The sequence below is a fragment of the Physeter macrocephalus genome, chromosome 14 (assembly GCF_002837175.3).
Source record: "Physeter macrocephalus isolate SW-GA chromosome 14, ASM283717v5, whole genome shotgun sequence".
NCBI lineage: Eukaryota > Metazoa > Chordata > Mammalia > Artiodactyla > Physeteridae > Physeter > Physeter macrocephalus.
In genome coordinates this window covers 120752383-120771238 of record NC_041227.1, presented here as the reverse complement: position 1 = coordinate 120771238, position 18856 = coordinate 120752383, and the positions used below count along the sequence as shown (strand labels likewise).

Below are 18856 nucleotides of genomic sequence, written 5' to 3'. Positions count from 1 at the left end.
GGCTTTGCCCACCAGCCCGCTTCCTGCTGCTTCCAGCCTACCCCGCCTCACCCCCACGACCCCCTGGGAAGGCTCCCCCCAACCCAGCTTCCCTATCTAGGTGCCTTTTCTCCAGCAAGGAGTCAGCATGCCCCCCTCAGGGTCCCAAGCTCCCTCACTGCCACCCAGGGCCCTGTGTGGCCCCCACGTCTCCCCATCTACCTCTGCCCTTAGCCTGGTCCTGAGCCATGGAGACTGCAGGAAGGTGAGCCAGGGTGCCCCCTGCTGGGTCTCTCCAAATGCCCACCAGGACCCAGTGGGGGAGGGGAGGGAGAGTGGAAGAGGCCCGCCCGCTCCCTCACTGCCACCCAGGGCCCTGTGTGGCCCCCACGTCTCCCCATCTACCTCTGCCCTTAGCCTGGTCCTGAGCCATGGAGACTGCAGGAAGGTGAGCCAGGGTGCCCCCTGCTGGGTCTCTCCAAATGCCCACCAGGACCCAGTGGGGGAGGGGAGGGAAAGTGGAAGAGCCCCGCCCTCCCACCCCCACCCCCACCCCCACCCCCCCCCAAGGCGAGGCAGGGCACGCCCATTCGGGCTTGGGACCATTCCACACCACGGAAGCAGCAGAAGCTAAAGCACCCGCCAGGCTGAGAGCCACAGAGACTGGTGGGGAGCTGGCAGGGTCATGTTCCCCTCTTCTCCCATTTCTGCCGGTTTTGACTGTTGTAATCAACCCTGTTTTAAACACGTTTCAACAGATTCTGACTCTGTATTATGTGGCCTGATGGGGGGTTTTGTGGCAGGAAGGACACAGAGTCACCACACGGAAGTGAAGGGGGACAGGGTCAGCCCAAAGCACCCCTGGCCTTGATTGGTGGTGGTGGGGCTGATGGTGATGGGTGTCAGGGGAATGAACACTGGGCAGCCTGAGAAAAGGGGGTGCGCTTCCCAGCCAGGTCTTCATGCTGTCAAACCCAGAGTGTCTGATGACTGAACTCCACTTTGCCCCTCAGTCTGTGTTGCTTAAGGTCAGGCCGTCAGTGGGTAACGGTGCTGTGCCTCGCTGCATTTCAGTATGTTGGGGTACAAGACAATCCCTTTGCTGAGTCTTCATCTGAGCCCCTTTTGCCCTGGAATTCAGGAAGGCATGGTGGGAACCAGCAGATCCAGCAATTTGTATCAAAGGTCTCCTAAGTCTCTGTGCCCTTTCCCCATCATCTGTCCTCTTCCTCCTGCTTTTTCAAGCTCCAGGGAATGGGGCAGCCGTGGTCACCATCCCAAGCAGTCTAAGGAGAAACGGCTCGTCTGCTCTTCTGAGGGGACAACAGTTTACAACAGAGCAAACAAGGCAAGCTTGGAGGACCTAAGATCCCCCCGCCCCCACCCCCTCCCCCGCCCCCACCCCGGCAGAATACAGGCAGGATGTTTGGCCTGTCCTGCCCCAGACCCAACCATCCTGATTTCCCCCAACTGCCTGTGGACTGTGTGAATTGGTGGAACAAGAGGGAAGACTCCTGGGGGATTTGCTACCTCCACCCCATACACGTCCTAAGTTCCTAAGTGATCTCATCCCTATAGAACAGGGCAGGGAGCTGGGCCTCAAACTCCGATGGCAGGTGGGCAGGCCACTGTGCTATGTTGCCCCTGGAAATGGCAGAGCCAACAGCAAGCAGAGTTGGCACCCCGAGCCTGGGTCCTCAGAGCGTGAGGAGGGCTGCTGAGAGCCTCACTCGGGGCAGGTCCAACGTCTGCACCAGAGGCCTCAGATGGGGACAAGGATGGTCTTTCTCTGCTCCGAGCTAAGTAACAGCAGCAGATAGCCCTGGGGGAGCTATCAGAGAGGTGGCTCCTGGAGGTGCCCAATCCCTGCCCTACAAGGATACGACTCAGGTGAGTCCTTCCCTGGGCTGGGAAGACCAGTGGATGCCACAAAGTTCCCGGAAACTGAACCACATTGATACTCGGGTCAGGTGAGCTGACAGTGCCACCTCAGTGAGTCAGCTGTTGTAGAACCACCCTCGGCAGAGCCCCGAGGAATGGGGGGAAGAGAGGGAGCCACTTCTGAGCTAGCAGTGGTACCAGCCAAGTCACACCATCCCAGGACCCCTCTTGGAGTCATTTCAAGGTCTCATCTGCTAAGGGAGGCAAGCTTGTTGCCAGGCGCCATACCCAGCTTCTCCCAGGTAAACACCTATTCCCTCCACCCACCCCCAACCAAAAGCACTGCCACAGGACCCCTTGGGTATAAATGATCCCTTTTATTGTAAGTAATGCACGACACTGGCCTGGCTTTGCACTGCAAGCCCTCGGTCAAGATATAGTCAAAATAACTATGGCTGCAGGTTCTTCTGCACGATCCACAATTCAGACACAGACACAGAGCTGGGGTGGGCAGGAGGGGCAGGAGGGTGGTGGAGTGTGGACTGTCCCCAGCCCTGGCCTCTCCGTGTCAGGCTGGCCAAGGCTGACATAGCCCACGGAATGATGAGCAAGTGGTGGCAGGCCCTTCCCACAGCCAGCCTGGGGCTGCTAGGAGATGGCCCTTCACATCCTTTGGGCCAGGCCATCCTGGGCCCCACAACTTTTCATCTGGATTATTTAATTAAAAAAACAATAAATTAAAATTAAGCAACAGCTTGGTCCTGAGGATGCTGAGCCAGCATGTCCACAGTTTTTGGCACACAAAAAATCAGGGTCGTGGTTTTTTGGAGTGTAGGATTTGTTGGCTTGTTCGCAAATTCATTTTTAAAAACATTCCCTGTGCGGCAAGACCCCGGGGGTGGGGGGTGGGGTGGGGCTCTGTGAGAGCCTGAACCTGGGACACAGAGTCGTCTCATCTTGTCGGCACCGGCACCACGCCGTTTCCTGGTGGGGGGTCAGGGGGTGGGGGTGTGGGCCCAAGAAGAGTGCTACAGCCATCAGGACAGGGTCATGGAGAGGCCGAGCTGCCAGTCGGCAGCTTTGGTCGAGGCAAGGGGCCAGTCCCCACCCTGGGCAAGAGCCAAGGTGGAGGCAGGAGCACATGCTCACTGTCTTCAGAGCGCCCGCCTGGGGGTGCCTGACAAGAGGCCCCTGGGGGAAAAGGATGGAAACGGGGGCCCAGGCCCAACTGGCACCGTGCAACACACATTCCTGCAAAACCAGCTGCTTTCATTTTCTCTTCTCTCTCTTGAGGCGTCCATCACCTGTAACAGTCTAGAATTGATATATATAAAAACCATCAAATATGATCTGAGATATAAATTAACAAGTACAAGGCCTCACATTACATGATGTGAAAAGGCTAAAAACAGCGATAGAAACTACATTCATAAAAGTGCATCGTCAACATACAACGAAGGCTTTGGCTTGTTCTGGTGCCCGTGGGGAAGTGGGCAAGGCTGGCAATGAGCTGCCTGGCGCTAATCCCCAGCTCCTTGGAGACACCCATCCCTGGGCACTGGCTTTTTTTTTCCTTTAATGACAACTCCCAAGGAAACTGGGTGTTGGAGAGGGAGGAGCTCTAGCAATAGGCACATTTTTGGAGGGGAGGGGCCGGAAGAAAGGACCAGCGCCCAGGCTGAGGTAAATAAGGCCAACTCTAAGCTGCTTGGAGATACTGGCTCCCTGACCCCTGCTGCCATTCCTCCCCCATAGGAGCAACAAGGGAAAGAGGCTGAGACCTCATGGGGATGAGCAAGGCTGGCCAAGGAGGAACAGAGCTTTGCAGTTTTGGACACGGTGGCATCATAGAGAGCTCTGGCCTAGCAGGTCGTAACCCGCAGACAGCCTGATACGACTCCCCTGGCTGCCCTGAACGGCCCACTCAGGGTAGCCAGCTGGCTCAGATGCCTTCACTGTGTTGTCCGTCTTCCTTTTTGCCCCAGGAGGGGAACAGGTGCCAGGCCAGGAGCACAAAGGCCATGACCTTCAGCTCTTTCCAATCTGGCCCAAGGCCCAAGCCCACAGCAGGGGTACTCAGAGCCCAGAGGGCACACGAAGTCTCCAGTTTAGAAACTGGGTACAGCATAAGAGTGACTCCAACTTGTAAAACAGAGACAATTGCATTGACAAAACTGGGTCTCCCTCTCAGTGGGGGCAGTTCCACATCTCAGGCCCCTGCTTGAGGGTGGGAGGGGGTCAGGGTCATGGGGGCAGGCAGGACGGGCTCCTCCTTCCCTGAATAAGGCAGCGTAACATTTGCTTCTTTCATCTTTGGTAAAGGAAAGGGACTGGCAAAGCTGGCCTGGGGCTCCAGGGGGAGTGCAGCCCAGGCCTCCGCTTTCCATTGGCTGCGGGATGCTGGGCTTTACCTCAGGCTTGGGTGGGCTCATCCAGCCCAGAGATGCCCTGGTGGTCTCCAGACATGGGGAGGAGAAACAAAATAACACTCTGAATGAAAGTAACACTATTCAGACCCTCGTGTCCATCCTGTGCCCCCAGACTCTCTGGGGTCTGGTGCTGACTGCGGTGTCAGGACACAGTCCCGAGGGTGGGGCCCACGGCGCCTCGCACGCTGTTGCTAGCCCCTTCCCCTCTGGGCTGAGCTTAGGACGCTGGAGCTTCAGGTCTGGCAGGCTGGGGGCTCCCAGTCCGTGAGGCTGCAGCCACCCTACCTGGCTCTGGGCCCCAGCAGCAGAAGGGCACAGACAATGCTGGCTGGACTGCAGCTCCGTGGTCCACAGCCTTGCCTGGGAGAAGCAGCAATTTTGCTGAGCCCCACAGCAGCCCCTCGCCCATGCAGCAGGGGGCGGCCAGCAACAGCGTGGCCTTGAGAGCTCAGTACACGAGCTGTGCAAAGTGGTGTGTGAGCAGCTCCTCGGCCGAAGGTCTCTGGCGGGCCTCCACAAAAATGCGCCTCAGGAAGTCCCGGCCGTGCTCAGAGATGTGGGAGGGCAGCTGAGGATTGGTGGGCTGGGTGGCAATCTTGAAAATGGCCGCCATGGCTTCATACTCTGCCCAAGGTGGTTTCTCTGTCAGCATCTCCACCACAGTGCAGCCCAGGCTCCTGGAGACAGAACCCCAGTGTCACCCCCTCAACCTGCCCCAGGCTCCCAGCTGCCCTGCCCACTGTTGTGAAAGGAGGTGCCCTTCCCAGAACACACTGAGGCAGGATGGGCCAAGCTGAGGGTTGACACCCCTGTAGAGGGTCCCCAAGGCCAGAAGAGGCTTCAAAGCCCCATCAGCTTCGTCCACGTGGGCTTCATCAACCTACACCCACCCAGGTGCTTCCTGACATTGGGGAAGAGAACCACTTTAGCATGTTCAGAAAGAGCTCTGAGATAACGGTATTAGTTCCTGTTGCTGCTGTAAGAAATTACCACGAACCTAGTGACATAAATTTATTATCATTTTGGAGGTCGGAAGTCTAAAATGAGTCTCACTGGGCTAAAGTCAACATGTCAGTTGGATGGTTCCTTCTGGAGGCTCTGAGGGGAGAATCCATTACCCGGCCTTTTCCAGCTACTAGAGGCTTGCCTGCATTCCTTGTTTCATGGCCCCTGCATTGCGTCACTCCAACCTCTTGTTTCCTTTGTCACCTCTTACTGCTCACTCCGAGATATCCTGCCTTCCTTTTATAAGGACCTTTGTGCTTATACTGAGCCCATCTGGATAATCCAGGATCATCTCCCCATCTCAAGGTTTTTAAATTAATCTGCAAAGGCCTTACTGTCATATAAGGTAACATTTACAGGTAACATTTACTAATCCCTTTGGCGTTAGTGTGTGGACATCTTCAGGGACCATTATTCATCCCACCACAGTACCATTCTAAGAGGAAGTGATGCTCTCACAACTTTCAGGCCCTTTCAGAGGATGGACATGAAGTTAGGTAGAGCAGACGCAAGCCACCTGAGCACTAGGAGGGAGCGGAAGCCTGCTACTGTTTAGAGACAGATACAGGCCTCCAGATTGGATCCTAGTTCTTTCAGGGATTTAGCAAACATCAGGGATGTTTTCCATGGCCTAAGTTCTCAGTGATAACAAAACAGTTGCTATTCAGAGTTAAAGCACAGCGCATCTGCTGTATGTACTGCTGCAGGCACCACCACCTCTGCCCACATGGAGCCTGCAACCTGGCCTCGCTGGCCAGGGGTGTGTTCTCACTCCCATCTGCCACACTGCAAAGCCCCCAAGCCTCATTTCTAAGTTGGAGCCACTACAGCCCAGACAGGGAGATGGGGTCCCAGCACGTCCCCAGTGCTCACCACACGTCTGCCTTCCTTCCGTAGCCCTCACCGCTGATCACCTCAGGGCTCATCCAGTAGGGCGTGCCAGTGACCGAGCGCATGCCCGTGCCTGACATGCAGATGGTCTGCAGGCGCTTGCTGGCCCCAAAGTCCCCGAGCTTCACATTCCCAGCAGAATCTCGGAGGATGTTGGCTCCTAAGGCATGAAAGGGCAGAGGCTGCAACCCTGGACCCCTGGGCACTTTCCACCATCCTCCCTCTGTCTCTCCCTCCCAGGTCAAAGGGCTGCTGGGGAGGATGGGGGGCTACCATGAATTAGACATGAACTGCACAGAACAAACAGGCTAGTGACGGGAAGCCTCAGCCCTACAGCACCAAACCGTCATCCCCATGGCCAACATCTGCAGAGCACTTCACAGTATTTTCCCAAATTGCTTAACTGATCTTCATGCCAATCCCCCAAGGAAGCAATTAGGGTTCCACTTTTCAGAAAGTTCAAAATGACCAGGTCGAAAGTTCCCAAGTAACTAGGTCACGGGGACCACACAGCCTGCCCCTGCTCACCCTTGATGTCCCGGTGAACAATCATGTTACTGTGCAGGTAGGACATGCCCTCCAGGATCTGCCGGGTGTATTTTCGGGTCACACTCTCTGTCAGAGCTCCGTAGGCCTTCAACTGGTCTTTCACTGAGCCCTAAAGCCACAGGAGTCAGAGGGAGTCACTGCAGGAAGGTGGTGGGAAGAGGCAAGGCTACTACCAGCCCCCAGCATTCGGCAAAGGAGTGATTCTTCCGATCCCCATTTGTGATGTGCCAGGCACTTTGCTAGGGGCTGTCAGGCAGCTTGGAGAAAAGTCTGAGACAGTCCTTTCCTCAAGCAACGGATGACGCAAATCCAGACGGGAGGTCTGTCTACTCCAGGTAAAGACGGTACTTACTGGACAGTGCAGCTGCCCTGTAAGCCTCAGGTGAGGGTAGCCTGGGACACTTCTCATCCCACACCATCACTGCAGCCAGAGGCAGGGCCTGCTGACTCCGAGTCCTGCCACTGCCTCACCTTCCCCCATGAGCCTCTGGAGTCTCAGGTAATCAGACCCATGTCAAACGGACCCCTCCTCCACAGCCCCCAGCCCCAGGAGAGGTCCTCTCTTGTGTGTCCCACATGCATCAGGGGCACATACCCCCGGCATGTACTCCATGAAGATGGTCAGAGTCTTCTCGGCACGGTCCCGCAGGCAGCCATAGTACTGCACTATGCGCTCGTGCTGTAAGTTCTTCAGCAACTGGATCTCACACTCCAGTGCACTCACCTCCTAGGGGAGAGGCCCAGTGGTCACCTAGGCTTTCAGGGCCCTGGTTCTACCTGCCTAGGATCAGCTCAGCTTGCCCTAGTCAGTGGCCACAGAGGAGTCTGTCTGCCTTGGGAACTTCAGCTGGAGATAAGGGGGGACTCTCTCAACTGTTTGGCCCTTGTCCACAATGCTGGCTAAGCCTTGGGATGGTGGCACTCCCATGCTGGAAGACAGCGGACAGTGGGGTGGGAGACGGGTTTGTGGGTACAACTAAGCAGTTTAGATAACTGCTGTATTTGTCCACTCAAACTGGAATGAAGGTCACACCCAAAGCTAAGCTCCAAAGACAGGCTCCTTCCTGGTCTGAGAGCTGCGAGAGAGAGGCATCTGTTTGGTGAGGGTGGGGCAGGTACTGCCCTTTGTAGCACTGGCCATCACCTCCCAGTTTGGGTTGCTTGGTACTTTGGCACCAACTCAGTTCCTCATACCCAATCTCTCCCCTGGGCCAGGGTCAACAGCAAGGGATCTTGGGAGGAAGAATGATGGGAGAAGCAACCTGTAGCATCTCGAGCAATTTGTGCAACGAGACAGGTATTTTCTTGAGAGGGAGGAACTGGAAGTCAGACCATGGGGAAGACAGTACCTTGCTTGTCTCAGGACTGTCTGGGTCAAACTGGACCTGCTTGGAAGCAAGTTCTCGTCCTGTGTCCACATCATAGCACAAATAGACCCTGCCAAAGGCACCCTGGCCCAGGAGCTTCCCCCGGCGCCAATTGATGGGGGCACTGGGAGCTACAGGAGAACAGGAGGAAAGAGCATTAGAGCGCGTGCACTTAGTTCCCAATATCCCGCCTCATCCTACAGAGGCCCGAGCTGCCCCCTCACCCGGCATCATCACATCTCTCAGCATAGCATCTCCACGCCCACCTGGAACAGGCTCAGTGCCCTGGTCAATCAGACCTTAAGTACCAAGGCCTGAGAAGCAGAGGATTGGCTAAAATAGTGGTTAAATGTTCATCTGAATTGATTAAATACCTTCATACTTCCAAGGTCCCCAAATATCTCATTATGTCAGGGATTAAGGAGACTGCTCTTCAGTTTAAACATGGAAAAACTAAAGGCCAGAGAGAAGTGGTTTGTCACACAACAGTGGAGTGAGGACTAAGGTCCAGGGGATCTGCTGCCCACCCTCGGGCTCTTCCACTGGGTGCGGATGGGCCAGAGCTTCCAACTGCTGAGCCAAACAGCCCCAGTGGACCCGCTGGCCTCCTGCCCTGCAGCTGGTCTGAGCATCCCCTGAGCAGCCTCCACCTGGCCAGGGCCCACTCCTCACACTTGGTTGGCACATTCCTCTCCTGCACAGAGAGGGCGTTCTCACTGTCCGCACTCCGCAGGCGCCCTCGGGGGTCCAGGTACTGCACCGCCAGGCCCATGTTCTCGCCATTTGTGCTCAGGGAGCGGCTGGAGGGCACCAGGGTGAACAGGTTGCCTTGATGACGCCGTATTCGGGGAAATGTTCTTCTGCCTGAAGGGTTGCAGGGGCCAGACGAGAGCAAGTCAGATCCCTGGCCACAGGCTGAATGTGCAAACCGGGCCATAACAGCAGCTCCAGTCGGGTGAGCTCTCCAGAACCTATCTGCCCTCCCACCTGACTCGTGCCAGAATGGCTAATGTCTCAAGCATCCTGAGAATCAGGACAAACGCAGGAATTATCAAGCAGCCAGATGGTTTAGGGAAACCTAGCCAAAGTGAAAGCATAGGGCTGGCCCCTATGTCCTACATCACTCGCAGGGCCAATCCACGGCTGATCTATTTTCCTTGGCATCCTAATCCTAAACCTCTGAGGAAGCTCCATTCCGTTTGCTGCGTGAGGCAGAAGGGGGCGTTGGAGAGCTGGCGCCCTGGAGCACGTTGTGCACTCAGACAAAGGACAGAGTTCCCAGAGGCAGCATCAGTCTACAAATACCAGCCTCCCTCTTTTTTTTTTTTTTTTTTAAACCCTGACTCTACTGCCTCAAGCCTGGGCACAGTTCCTCAGGAATAAAGGAAACATGGGGCTTGGAGTGCCTGGGCCACCCGCTCCAGTGGCTTTTGCTGGAGGAGCTTTAACCACGTCCCTTCTGAGGTGGCCAGCAGGGGGCAGGGTGGAGGCGCACTCACCATCATTGTAGTCCTTGTGGTGCACGGACACGTGGTAGCGCCGGGGGTAGGTTCCACCTTTGACCCCTTTGTCATAGAGCTGAGTTTCCCGATCTGAGTAGGAGAGAGGAATCACTGGCTTCTCGACAGGCCAATGTTAGTGATCCATTTAAGCCTCTAGGTCACCTGAGACCTCAGAGCAGCAAGCCCGAGGAGAATTAAAATACAGCCCCGGCTTCTCTTCCCAACTCAGCCATCAAAATCGGACTGCCTGCAGCCCCACCCGGACACCCCGCAGTGCTCACCCAAGCTCTGGAGGACTCACCCGAGAATTCCTGTCTGTTGTCTGGGAAGCTCTGGGCTCGGGACATTCGCGATTTCCGGAAGGATGGGCTGGAAAAACAAAATGAATCACAAAGTAGACTTCAGGGTACCTCCAAAGCAGCTCAACAGGGCAGAAGGCAGGATACTCACACAGACTGCTTCTCCTAGCTCCTTCCCACACATGTCATTTCACGGTAGGAAGCAGAGTTGGAGAGAAACGGCCCTTTTCTCAGCCTACTACTTTCTCTTCACTAGTCTGAGGCCCACATCGGACGGGACCCTGAATAATGAAGCCCTCCAGGGCTACCAACCTCCACCCTGGCTGCACAGTGTTTTACCTTACCCTTTCCTCCCACCTTGGTGACAGGGGAAGAGCTGCACAAAGTCCCTTGTCCAGCGCAGTAATAAAGATAGCAACAGCATCTTCCTTTCAGACTAATCACCACCGTCCCATTTTAGAGACGTGGAAAACAGGAATAGAGAGGTTAAAGGGCTTGTCCAAAACTATTTAACTAATATTTGGTGGAGCTGGGTCTATATGGCTCCAGATCCCATGAAGGGAAGATGAAAGCTCTGACCTTAGGTTACGCTGGCCCTCAAGGAAGTAAAGTCCAGGTCACTGAGTCTGACTCCCAAGGAGAAGAAAACAAAGCATTGGAGGGACAGAGGAAAAATTCAAGAATCAAGTGAGTTATCTTTCCCAGCAACCACCTGAACAGTTCTTTCCCTCATGTGAGAGTGCCTTTTGAAAAGGTCATAGGTCAGAAACTCTCAAGGCAGTGATGCAGGGGCTGTCCCCCTACTTCCCAACTGCTAGACCTTCTGTGGTCCTGTCCCACGGCTCCCCTCCCCCACCAGCGTGGCCACAAAGCTTAGAAGAGAGTTCAAAGCCAGAGTCAGTTCCTGTCCTGGCAGAGCTCTCAGTTTGCAGCAGCTACTCTGGCACTTTCACCTGTGCCTTCTTACTCTTTTGGTTGGAAAGCAAGCCTAAAATAAGGCTGCAGATTGGAGGCCAACAAGCAACTGTGACTGTTCTATGATACCTAGAGGGGAGACCACGCTCAGCAGCTCACAGGTCTGTTAGGAGAGACACGGTGCAGATCCAGCATGGTCACAAGGTGATTACCCATGTGAGCAATTAATCAGTTACACAAAGAAAAGAAAATCCCCAGAACTGTTGTTCCTTAGCCTCTGACCACAGTCCTAAGCCCAGCCGGACATGGTCAAAATGTGCTCTTGGGCATAATAAGGTCAAGGAGAGAGACTGGCTACATCAATGCCAAAGCCACCTCCAAACACCCCCGCTGACGGGCAAACCAGCTCCACAGAACCATGTGGTGTGTAAAGGATGACGCTTGTTCCCTCCCAAAGTGTAAGAACAAGATTACACACCAAGCATGCAATGTGGTAAGCTAAGCAGTCTGAATATCTTGTTTTCTGGTTTTTATATCCCAGTTTCTTATTCCACCAGAAAGACTTGGAGGAAAAAAAAAGAAAGAAAACCCAAAGGTGATAATTCAGTTTTGTCCCCCAAGCACTGAAGGTCGTCCAGATCTCAGCAATGAGGCTAAGGGTACAAGGGCAGCATGTGTTATGCGGGAAGTCAAAAACATGTAAAGTGCTTGGAACAACAGAGCAAGCATTTAATACATGTGAGCTGCTATTATAACCTACTACATTCATCTAATTATAAAAACATAACATTCTCCTTGTTTGGAAAATTAAGGAGAGGGCTAGGAATGCTAGCGAGAGGTTTCTTTCCCAGAAGCATGACGTTTTAACCATGGGCCTGCAGACCAGTGTGTAGTTCAGGGACACACACACTAGCTGACTCTATTTCCTCAGCTCATCAGTTCCAAAAATGCCTATGCACTAACCCCCGAACCAGCCACAGTCTCATACCTGTCTGTGGACCTGTCCAAGGATTGGCAGCTTCCTGACAAGGAATTTTCAGCACTGCTCAGGGGATCCAGCATCTGCAAGGCAAGTCATACAATAAAACCCCTGCCCCAATCCCAGCCAGGTGACCCAGCCAAGGCCAGCAAACGGTCCTTTTTCTTTTCCAAAATATGAAAGTGCCCTTTCTCCGCCCGGGGCAGTGGGAAGAATGGTTAGGAAGGTACCATTCTCCCCCGCAGTCTGAAAGGCAAGTTTCCAGGAGTGAGAAAAATGCCTGGCTGGCATCCCAAGGAGCTCTGCCAGGAGAGCAAAGCAGAGACGCTGCTTCTCTTGTTGACATTTTCTTGGCTTGTGAATGCTGGAGCCTGGTGCTGGAGAGGGTCCTACCCTGCAGAGGCTTCCAGTGCATTTGGGTGGGACCATAATGCTTCTGTTTACACTCCACAATTTGTAATTTACAATTCAGAATTTTATTACCCTCATTTCACAGACAAGCCACTGCAGGTCTAGAAAGGTTAGGAGAATTGTCTGAAGTCATGAAACTAGTTAGTACACAGCTGACACAGAACAAAAATTTCCCAGTTCCTGGTTCTCATGCAGATCCACTAAATATCTATGTAAGTTAAAATGTTTCTCTGGCCCTTGGTCAAATGCAGTAACAAAGAGCCTTCAAATTAGCTTTTTCTCCAACTAATCTCCCCTTCATTTTGCCTATGGGGGGTATTCACTATCAGAGAATTTATTATCTGAGATCCAAAGTTAAACATTACATAGGGAAGCAGAGCATCAGAACCATGAAAATTCATGAACAACTTTCATAAAATTGGTTTCCATCTCAAATTATCTCTTCCCATTTAATGCTGGAGTCCATCTCACCCATATTGTCACTCATATATTATCATATATGATTTTTTTAAACTGCCAATCAAGGCAAATTAATTGTAAAGTAAAATCCCCAAAATCTTGCTAAGGATATAGGATTTCCCCAAGAGGATAAAACCAACACAGGAAAGAATTGCTCCCAAACCATAAAGTGCATGTTTGGCAAAGTTAGATCAGATAACAGAAGAAGAGAGAATGAGCAAGTGTAACAACATGACAGGTGTGATGAAGGAGGAAGAATACCAAAGGTTCAAGAGAGGTCTTTGGAAAATACACCAAACCCCATGAAGGCTTCTGTTTAAAAAAAAAAAAAAAAAAAAAAAAAAAAAAAAGGAGCCTCTTTAGGACAGTGCTGCAGAAGTCAAAGAGGAAGTGAAGGAAGTTATGTTGTGCTAGTAAAATTTTTGTTAGAAAAATTAAGCCAAAAAAAATTAGCCTGAATCATGCTTTGTTCATTCTAAAAATTAGCAAATAGATGCAACTATTACTCAAATCTGATTAAAGAAAAAAACAAAATAAAGTTATCTTAGTTTCATTTTTCAAGAAAGTCCCAGTTGGATACTCTTTCACTATATACTACGCTGTTTTGGTCTCTGTTAAGTGGATTTATCTTGAATGGCCCATTAGCAGCAGCAATTCTCTTTAGCTAAAGAGGCAGGCACTGGGGAAGGACCTAGGCATTCTCCTGCTGCCACCTTCCTTGGCCTCTTTCTAAAAGTCTGTCCTCACTACAAGTCTAATACTCCCATGCCTTCCAGGGCCAGGCAGGTAAAAAAGTAAAAGGACCAGGATATAGGACCATGGGGAGGGATAGAAAGCAAAGGCAATCAAACTCATTAGCAAAGTCACCCCTAGTACAGCTGATGTCTGGAAGCACTCTGGTTAGAGAAAATGAAAAGGATGGTCAGTAAGATATCCAAGAAGGGACTCTGCAGCTAAAAGCACTCTAGGTCACTGTTCTAAACATAAATTTATCTGGAAGGCAGGACTGTAGAAGAGAGAAGAGGCAGTGTAAAAATGTTTCTCATAGCCTATATAGTTTGAACAATGCTATACAGCGATTAGCTACTGAGGGGAAAGAAAAGTTGTAAGAATCAGTTTTAGGAAAAAGAACTTATAAGAATCAGGTTTTTTTGGTAAAATCTCCCATGTGATGGTGCTGGCCTTCTACTGGATGCTTTTACCCTTAAGAAATTTCCCCTTTTAAGATCAAATCCCGAAAGTTTGTAAGACAGATCTTTTTCTTGCAATCAAAGCAAGCTCATTGAAAAAACTTCAGAATGAAGCCAGAGAGCTCATTCTTGCTGAATTCACTAAGCCAAAGTGCCATTTTCATCAAATGGGCCACAAGTTTAAAAAGCTAGCCATTAAAATGGGTAAGCCATTGTGGTAGACGCACCCTAGGATGTCCCCACTCCACCCTACCCCAGTAAGTCAAAGCCTTGCATAACCCCCACCCCTTGAGTATAGGTAGAACTCGTAATTTGCTTCTAGTCAATAGACTATAGCAAAGAGGATGGGATATTCATTCCCATAACTGTGTTGCATTATATGAGACTTCATCTTTTTTTTTTTTTAATTTATTTTATTTATTTATTTTTGGCTGCATTGGATTTTCGTTGCTGCGTGTGGGCTTTCTCTAGTTGCAGAGAGCGGGGGCTACCCTTTTGTTGCAGTGTGCGGGCTTCTCACTGCGGTGGCTTCTCTTGCTGCAGAGCATGGGCTCTAGGCGTGTGGGCTTCAGTAGCTCTAGTTGCAGTGAACGGGGGCTACTGTTCGTTGTGGTGCGCGGGCTTCTCATTGCGGTGGCTTCTCTTGTTGCGGAGGACGGGCTCTAGGTGTGCGGGCTTCAGTAGTTGTGGCACGTGGGCTCAGTAGTCGTGGCTCACGGGCTCTAGAGCGCAGGCTCAGTAGCTGTGTCTCACGAGCTTAACTGCTCCGCGGCATGTGGGATCTTCCCGGACCAGGGCTCAAACCCGAGTCCCCTGCATTGGCAGGCGGATTCTTAACCACTGCGCCACCAGGGAAGCCCGAGACCATCTTTGCAGACTAGAGCAAGAGATTCTTCTGCTGGCCTTGAAGAAGCTACCATATTTTGAGAGGGCCACATGGCAAGGAAATGCAAGTGGCTTCTAGGAGCTCAGAATGGCCCCTGGCCGACAGCCAGCAAGAAAATAGGGACCACAGTGCTACAACCACAAGAAACTGAATTCTGCCAACAACCATGTGAACCTGGAAGGGAACCCCAAGCTTCAGAAAGAAATGCAGCCTGGCTGACACTTGCGTGCAGCCTTGTGTGACCCTGAGTGGAGAACCCAGTTAAGTCATGCCTGGATTCTGGACCCAAGGAAACTGTAAAATAATAAATGTCTGCTGTTTTAAGCTGCTAAGTTTGTGGTTGTTTTATTTGGCAATAGGTAACTAATACAGCTGTCTACTATCATAAAAGTCCACCCAAAGGAGCCAGTCCTACTTTGGACTGGTATACTCATTACCTTTCATTAAGAAATAGCAAAACTAAAATCTGGTTGAAATGAAAAACAAAATCTGTTTTAGGACTGGTCACACGTTAAAACTCTGCTGAAATGACAGGTCGTTGTAAGGAATTATACAAACAGCGGAGTGGTGTTCTGCAGGGAGACCAGTGAGAGGACCACGGAAGAGGAAAAATCTGTCAAATGCACATTCAGCATCAAGGAGGCTAGGTAGCTTAGACTCTGTCTTTGGTAGGAATTGATATTTGGCCCCTAGAAAGGAAAAATTCATATTTGGGCAGGCCTGGTTTACAAAAAAGCTACTGGATAGGACTCAAGTCCCTCACCTCCACACCATGCCCACTGAGACCTCTCCCTGCTAACGTTGGTCTGACACGTCCCAAGACACACCCCAGCCCCAAAACCCCCATCCCCAGACTATACTCACGCACTGCTCGCTGGTCTCTGGGATGAACTCCCCCTCGCTGTTGATGCTGGTGTAGGACCCCTGTCGGGCAATCCGCTGCTGTCGCTCAGGCACGTAGCCAGGGGGAGGCGAGCTTCGGCCGGGGTTCTGGGAGCCTAGAGCACAGAAACATGACCTTTAACTGCAGAGCCAAGACCTGCAGCCTGAGAGCAGCAGACTTGGGGCCAGCTCAGACCAAGCATCTGCTTGGTGGTGGAGAGCTGGTTTGGCTCTTTGAACATCCTGGAGGAGAGGGAGGGCCTAAGAAAGTGCTGAGGTTCAAGGAAACTTCCTGAGCCAGGAAGCTCCTCCCCCTAATCCAAGGACCCCAAGAAGGAAGAAAAATACTTAAGAGAAAAGTTAAAGAATGGTGGGTAGGGTTGCTCTTTGAAAGATAGTCTTTAAGGAGTTTTAAACTACTATTTTCAATGTCCTTCAAGAAACTGACTCCTTCATTCTTCTTCAGGAAGTCCGTCGATCAGAATACAAGGATCATGCGGTTTGTAGAGATGCTATTTTAAGTAATTCGCCACCGAGAGCACTTGGTGCTCCAATCTCTTGTTGGAGGCATCAACCCATACTCTCTCCAGAACCACTGACACGATCTTGGGTGGGAAGGCTAACCTGAGGCTCTTGGTAGTCTGGCTTCCCCACCTGACTCGAGGGCAGAGGCCAGAAACCAAACTGCTCTAAAAACAGGCATAGAATTATGCTGGATTTCCACTTGCAACACCTCACTCACAGGGTAGAGGCTACCAATTCTGAGATAAGGAGGTACCTGAACCATGCCTTTCAAATGATCTCAGACAGCCCATGGAGGAAAGAGTCTGTTTGTCCAAGTTTTCTAAGCCCTGGCAGAAACTGATGCTGCTCAGAGTATAAATTTAGGGATGTTATGCCATGAACTAACAGAGCAATGAAATCAGCCAAGGCAATTTTTCTTTTCTTTCTCCGCACCCCCCGCAACCCCCTGGCCACCTGCACAACATGCGGGATCTTAGTTCCCCGACCAGGGATCAAACCCTCGCCCCTGCAGTGGAAGCACAGAGTCTTAACCACTAGACCGCCAGGGAAGTCCTTCTTTTCTTTTTTATACTGTTACCTTGTCTTTAATTCTCACAACACTCCTACAGCGGAGGTACATTATTATCATCCACAGTGTGCAGAAGGGGAAGCCAAGGCCCAAAGTCATGTAGTGTCTTAAGGGTGGTGCTGCATCTAGAAAACAGGCCTTGTGACTCCCAGTATATTTCAGCCAAGGCAATTTTGAGACCACAGTTTATTTCCAAAAGGGGCAGCCATGCTGCTCATACATTCCCCATAAGCAATCCAAACAGAGGAGGGGGGGATCCCACCCACGGGGAAATGTGACAGCCTTTCTGCAAGGAGCAGGAGGGAGGCAAATATGGGGATTTCTTGACAGCACAAGGGAAACACAGTGCCATGTCTCATGCAGCTCAAATTCAGAGTTGTTCTGTCAGTGATCACTTGTGAGTTGGATGCAAGATGCCATCTGGCCAACAGAGGGCTCGAAGGCAATGACAAGATGGAAGTAAAGGGAAATCGAACAAGAAAGCTACTCCATTTTTCAGAGGGCCAGATGTCAAAGATCCATGCAGCTGGCCATTTCCCTTGCCACTGTAGCACAAAATGCCAGTGTAACCATGAAAAAAAAAGATAGTTTTCTTAAGCCCTAGCATGCCCCAAAGCACAGAGCACTTTTTTAACACATGGCTTACAAACATTAGCCCAGTGCCTACTTCCCACTTCCGGCTTTGGAAAACATTCTAGTAGCCCACAGGTTCTATGGAAATCCAATCCCTCTGTTGGCAACATTTGTCAGCAGCAGAAGCGACCTAAAAAGGTGAGCACGGTATAGTGAGAAAAGCCTAGGCTTGAAAATTAGATAAACAGAGGTTCAAATCAGGCTTTGTCACTTATTAGCTGAATGATTTAAACTCTCACCTAAATTTCCTCATTTCAAAAATGGGAACAACTATCTACCTCATAACCGTTTTTGGAAATCATAAATGAAACGTGGTAGCACAGGTACACATATACGTGGTAGGAACTCAGTAGAATTCCATTCGTTCCCTTCACTCTGTGTAGCAGATATAATGGGTTAGATAGACTCAAGAGCCATTCTACCCTTCTAGTGTGCCTTCCAGCACTTCAGAAGTTCATCAGCTAAAAGCTATTCTAAGACCTCCTTTAGGTTCAGCCAGTCAGATGCACTTGTGTGAGATCTGGATGGCTTCCTGCTGTTCCTGGGCACAGTCCTGGAAGCCTTGGTTTTTCTGCTGCAGCACTAGCAGAGGCCCCACACCTGGTCTCTAGTTTTCCTGATGTCAAGACACAGGTGTAGGTATCCCTGTGTAAGTGGTGTGTGGACAGAGCACAGGGGCCCTGTGCTTCTGGATCCGGTGGCTTCCTCATTACAGAGGGAAGAGGAACTCTGTGGTGTGTCTTTAGACTTAGAGTCTGTTTCTCACTCTTCATGATTTTACAAGCCAGAATGTGCACCAAATGCCTTCTTCCTGAAACTAGTCAGAGTGCATTCTGTTCTGTGCAACTGAACCCTGACCAATACATTCTGGAGCGAAAAGGTATTACATATCTGACCTACAACAAACAAAAAATGTCTCTTGTGAGGAACTGATGAGAGAGAAAGAAAAAACTCTTACGTATTGATGAAATCCCACACACTGGTCCAAACTACCCCCAGGTAGGCTGAACTACCTTCGATCTGTTACACGGAGCATCTAGGGTGAGACCTCCCCGGCATAAAAGATCCCTGGCCCCTCAACACCCATTCTCTCCTTCACCAGCTGCCACTGAACTCTCCCCTGGTTTTGCAGGTGGGATGGGACCAGCTCACATGAGGCCAGCACTACAGACCCAGGAGGGGCTGGGGGAAAACAGCAAAGGTTTTCTGAGCTTTTATTTCCAGCCAGAGACTTTCACTTTTTCCAATACACATTGCTGCCTGCCGAGAGCCAGCCTAGTTATCTGATGGGCAATGGGCCAGGGGCTATTGTGCACAGGCCCACAGCTTGGGGCAGGAAAGGGAAGTCTCCCCAAACCAATGGCTATCAGAGGAAGCGAACGGAAAAACCAGGAGTTGGCAGAACTGCTCCAGAGCATTTTCAGTTTTGTTTTTATCTTCATTTCAGAAATTAGGGGCTAATGAGACACACAACAGCATTTGAGAACAAGAGAGACAGGGACCTGA

At 51.3% G+C, this 18856-nt stretch overlaps 2 protein-coding genes across 3 annotated transcripts in view; one reads left to right on the top strand and one right to left on the bottom strand.

Annotated features, from left to right (window-relative positions):
- Positions 1-1246, top strand: part of LIMD2 (LIM domain containing 2) — a 6250-nt gene extending 5004 nt beyond the window's left edge. Inside the window, exon 7 of the transcript XR_008619164.1 lies at positions 1225-1246. The gene's annotated coding sequence lies outside the window, so the exon portion shown is untranslated. The remainder of the gene's footprint in view (positions 1-1224) is intronic.
- Positions 1247-1540: 294 nt separating this feature from the next.
- The window catches only part of MAP3K3 (mitogen-activated protein kinase kinase kinase 3), a 72358-nt gene continuing 55042 nt past the window's right edge, over positions 1541-18856 (bottom strand). For both annotated transcript variants that reach the window (XM_024130258.3, XM_028498406.2), the window contains 10 exons: positions 15607-15740; positions 11806-11879; positions 9905-9972; positions 9601-9693; positions 8774-8965; positions 8084-8232; positions 7330-7461; positions 6714-6843; positions 6168-6345; positions 1541-4966 (listed from right to left, as the gene is read on the bottom strand). In XM_024130258.3, coding sequence (XP_023986026.1) covers positions 4738-4966; positions 6168-6345; positions 6714-6843; positions 7330-7461; positions 8084-8232; positions 8774-8965; positions 9601-9693; positions 9905-9972; positions 11806-11879; positions 15607-15740 — 1379 coding nt within the window. In that variant the 3' untranslated portion in view covers positions 1541-4737. The remainder of the gene's footprint in view (positions 4967-6167; positions 6346-6713; positions 6844-7329; positions 7462-8083; positions 8233-8773; positions 8966-9600; positions 9694-9904; positions 9973-11805; positions 11880-15606; positions 15741-18856) is intronic.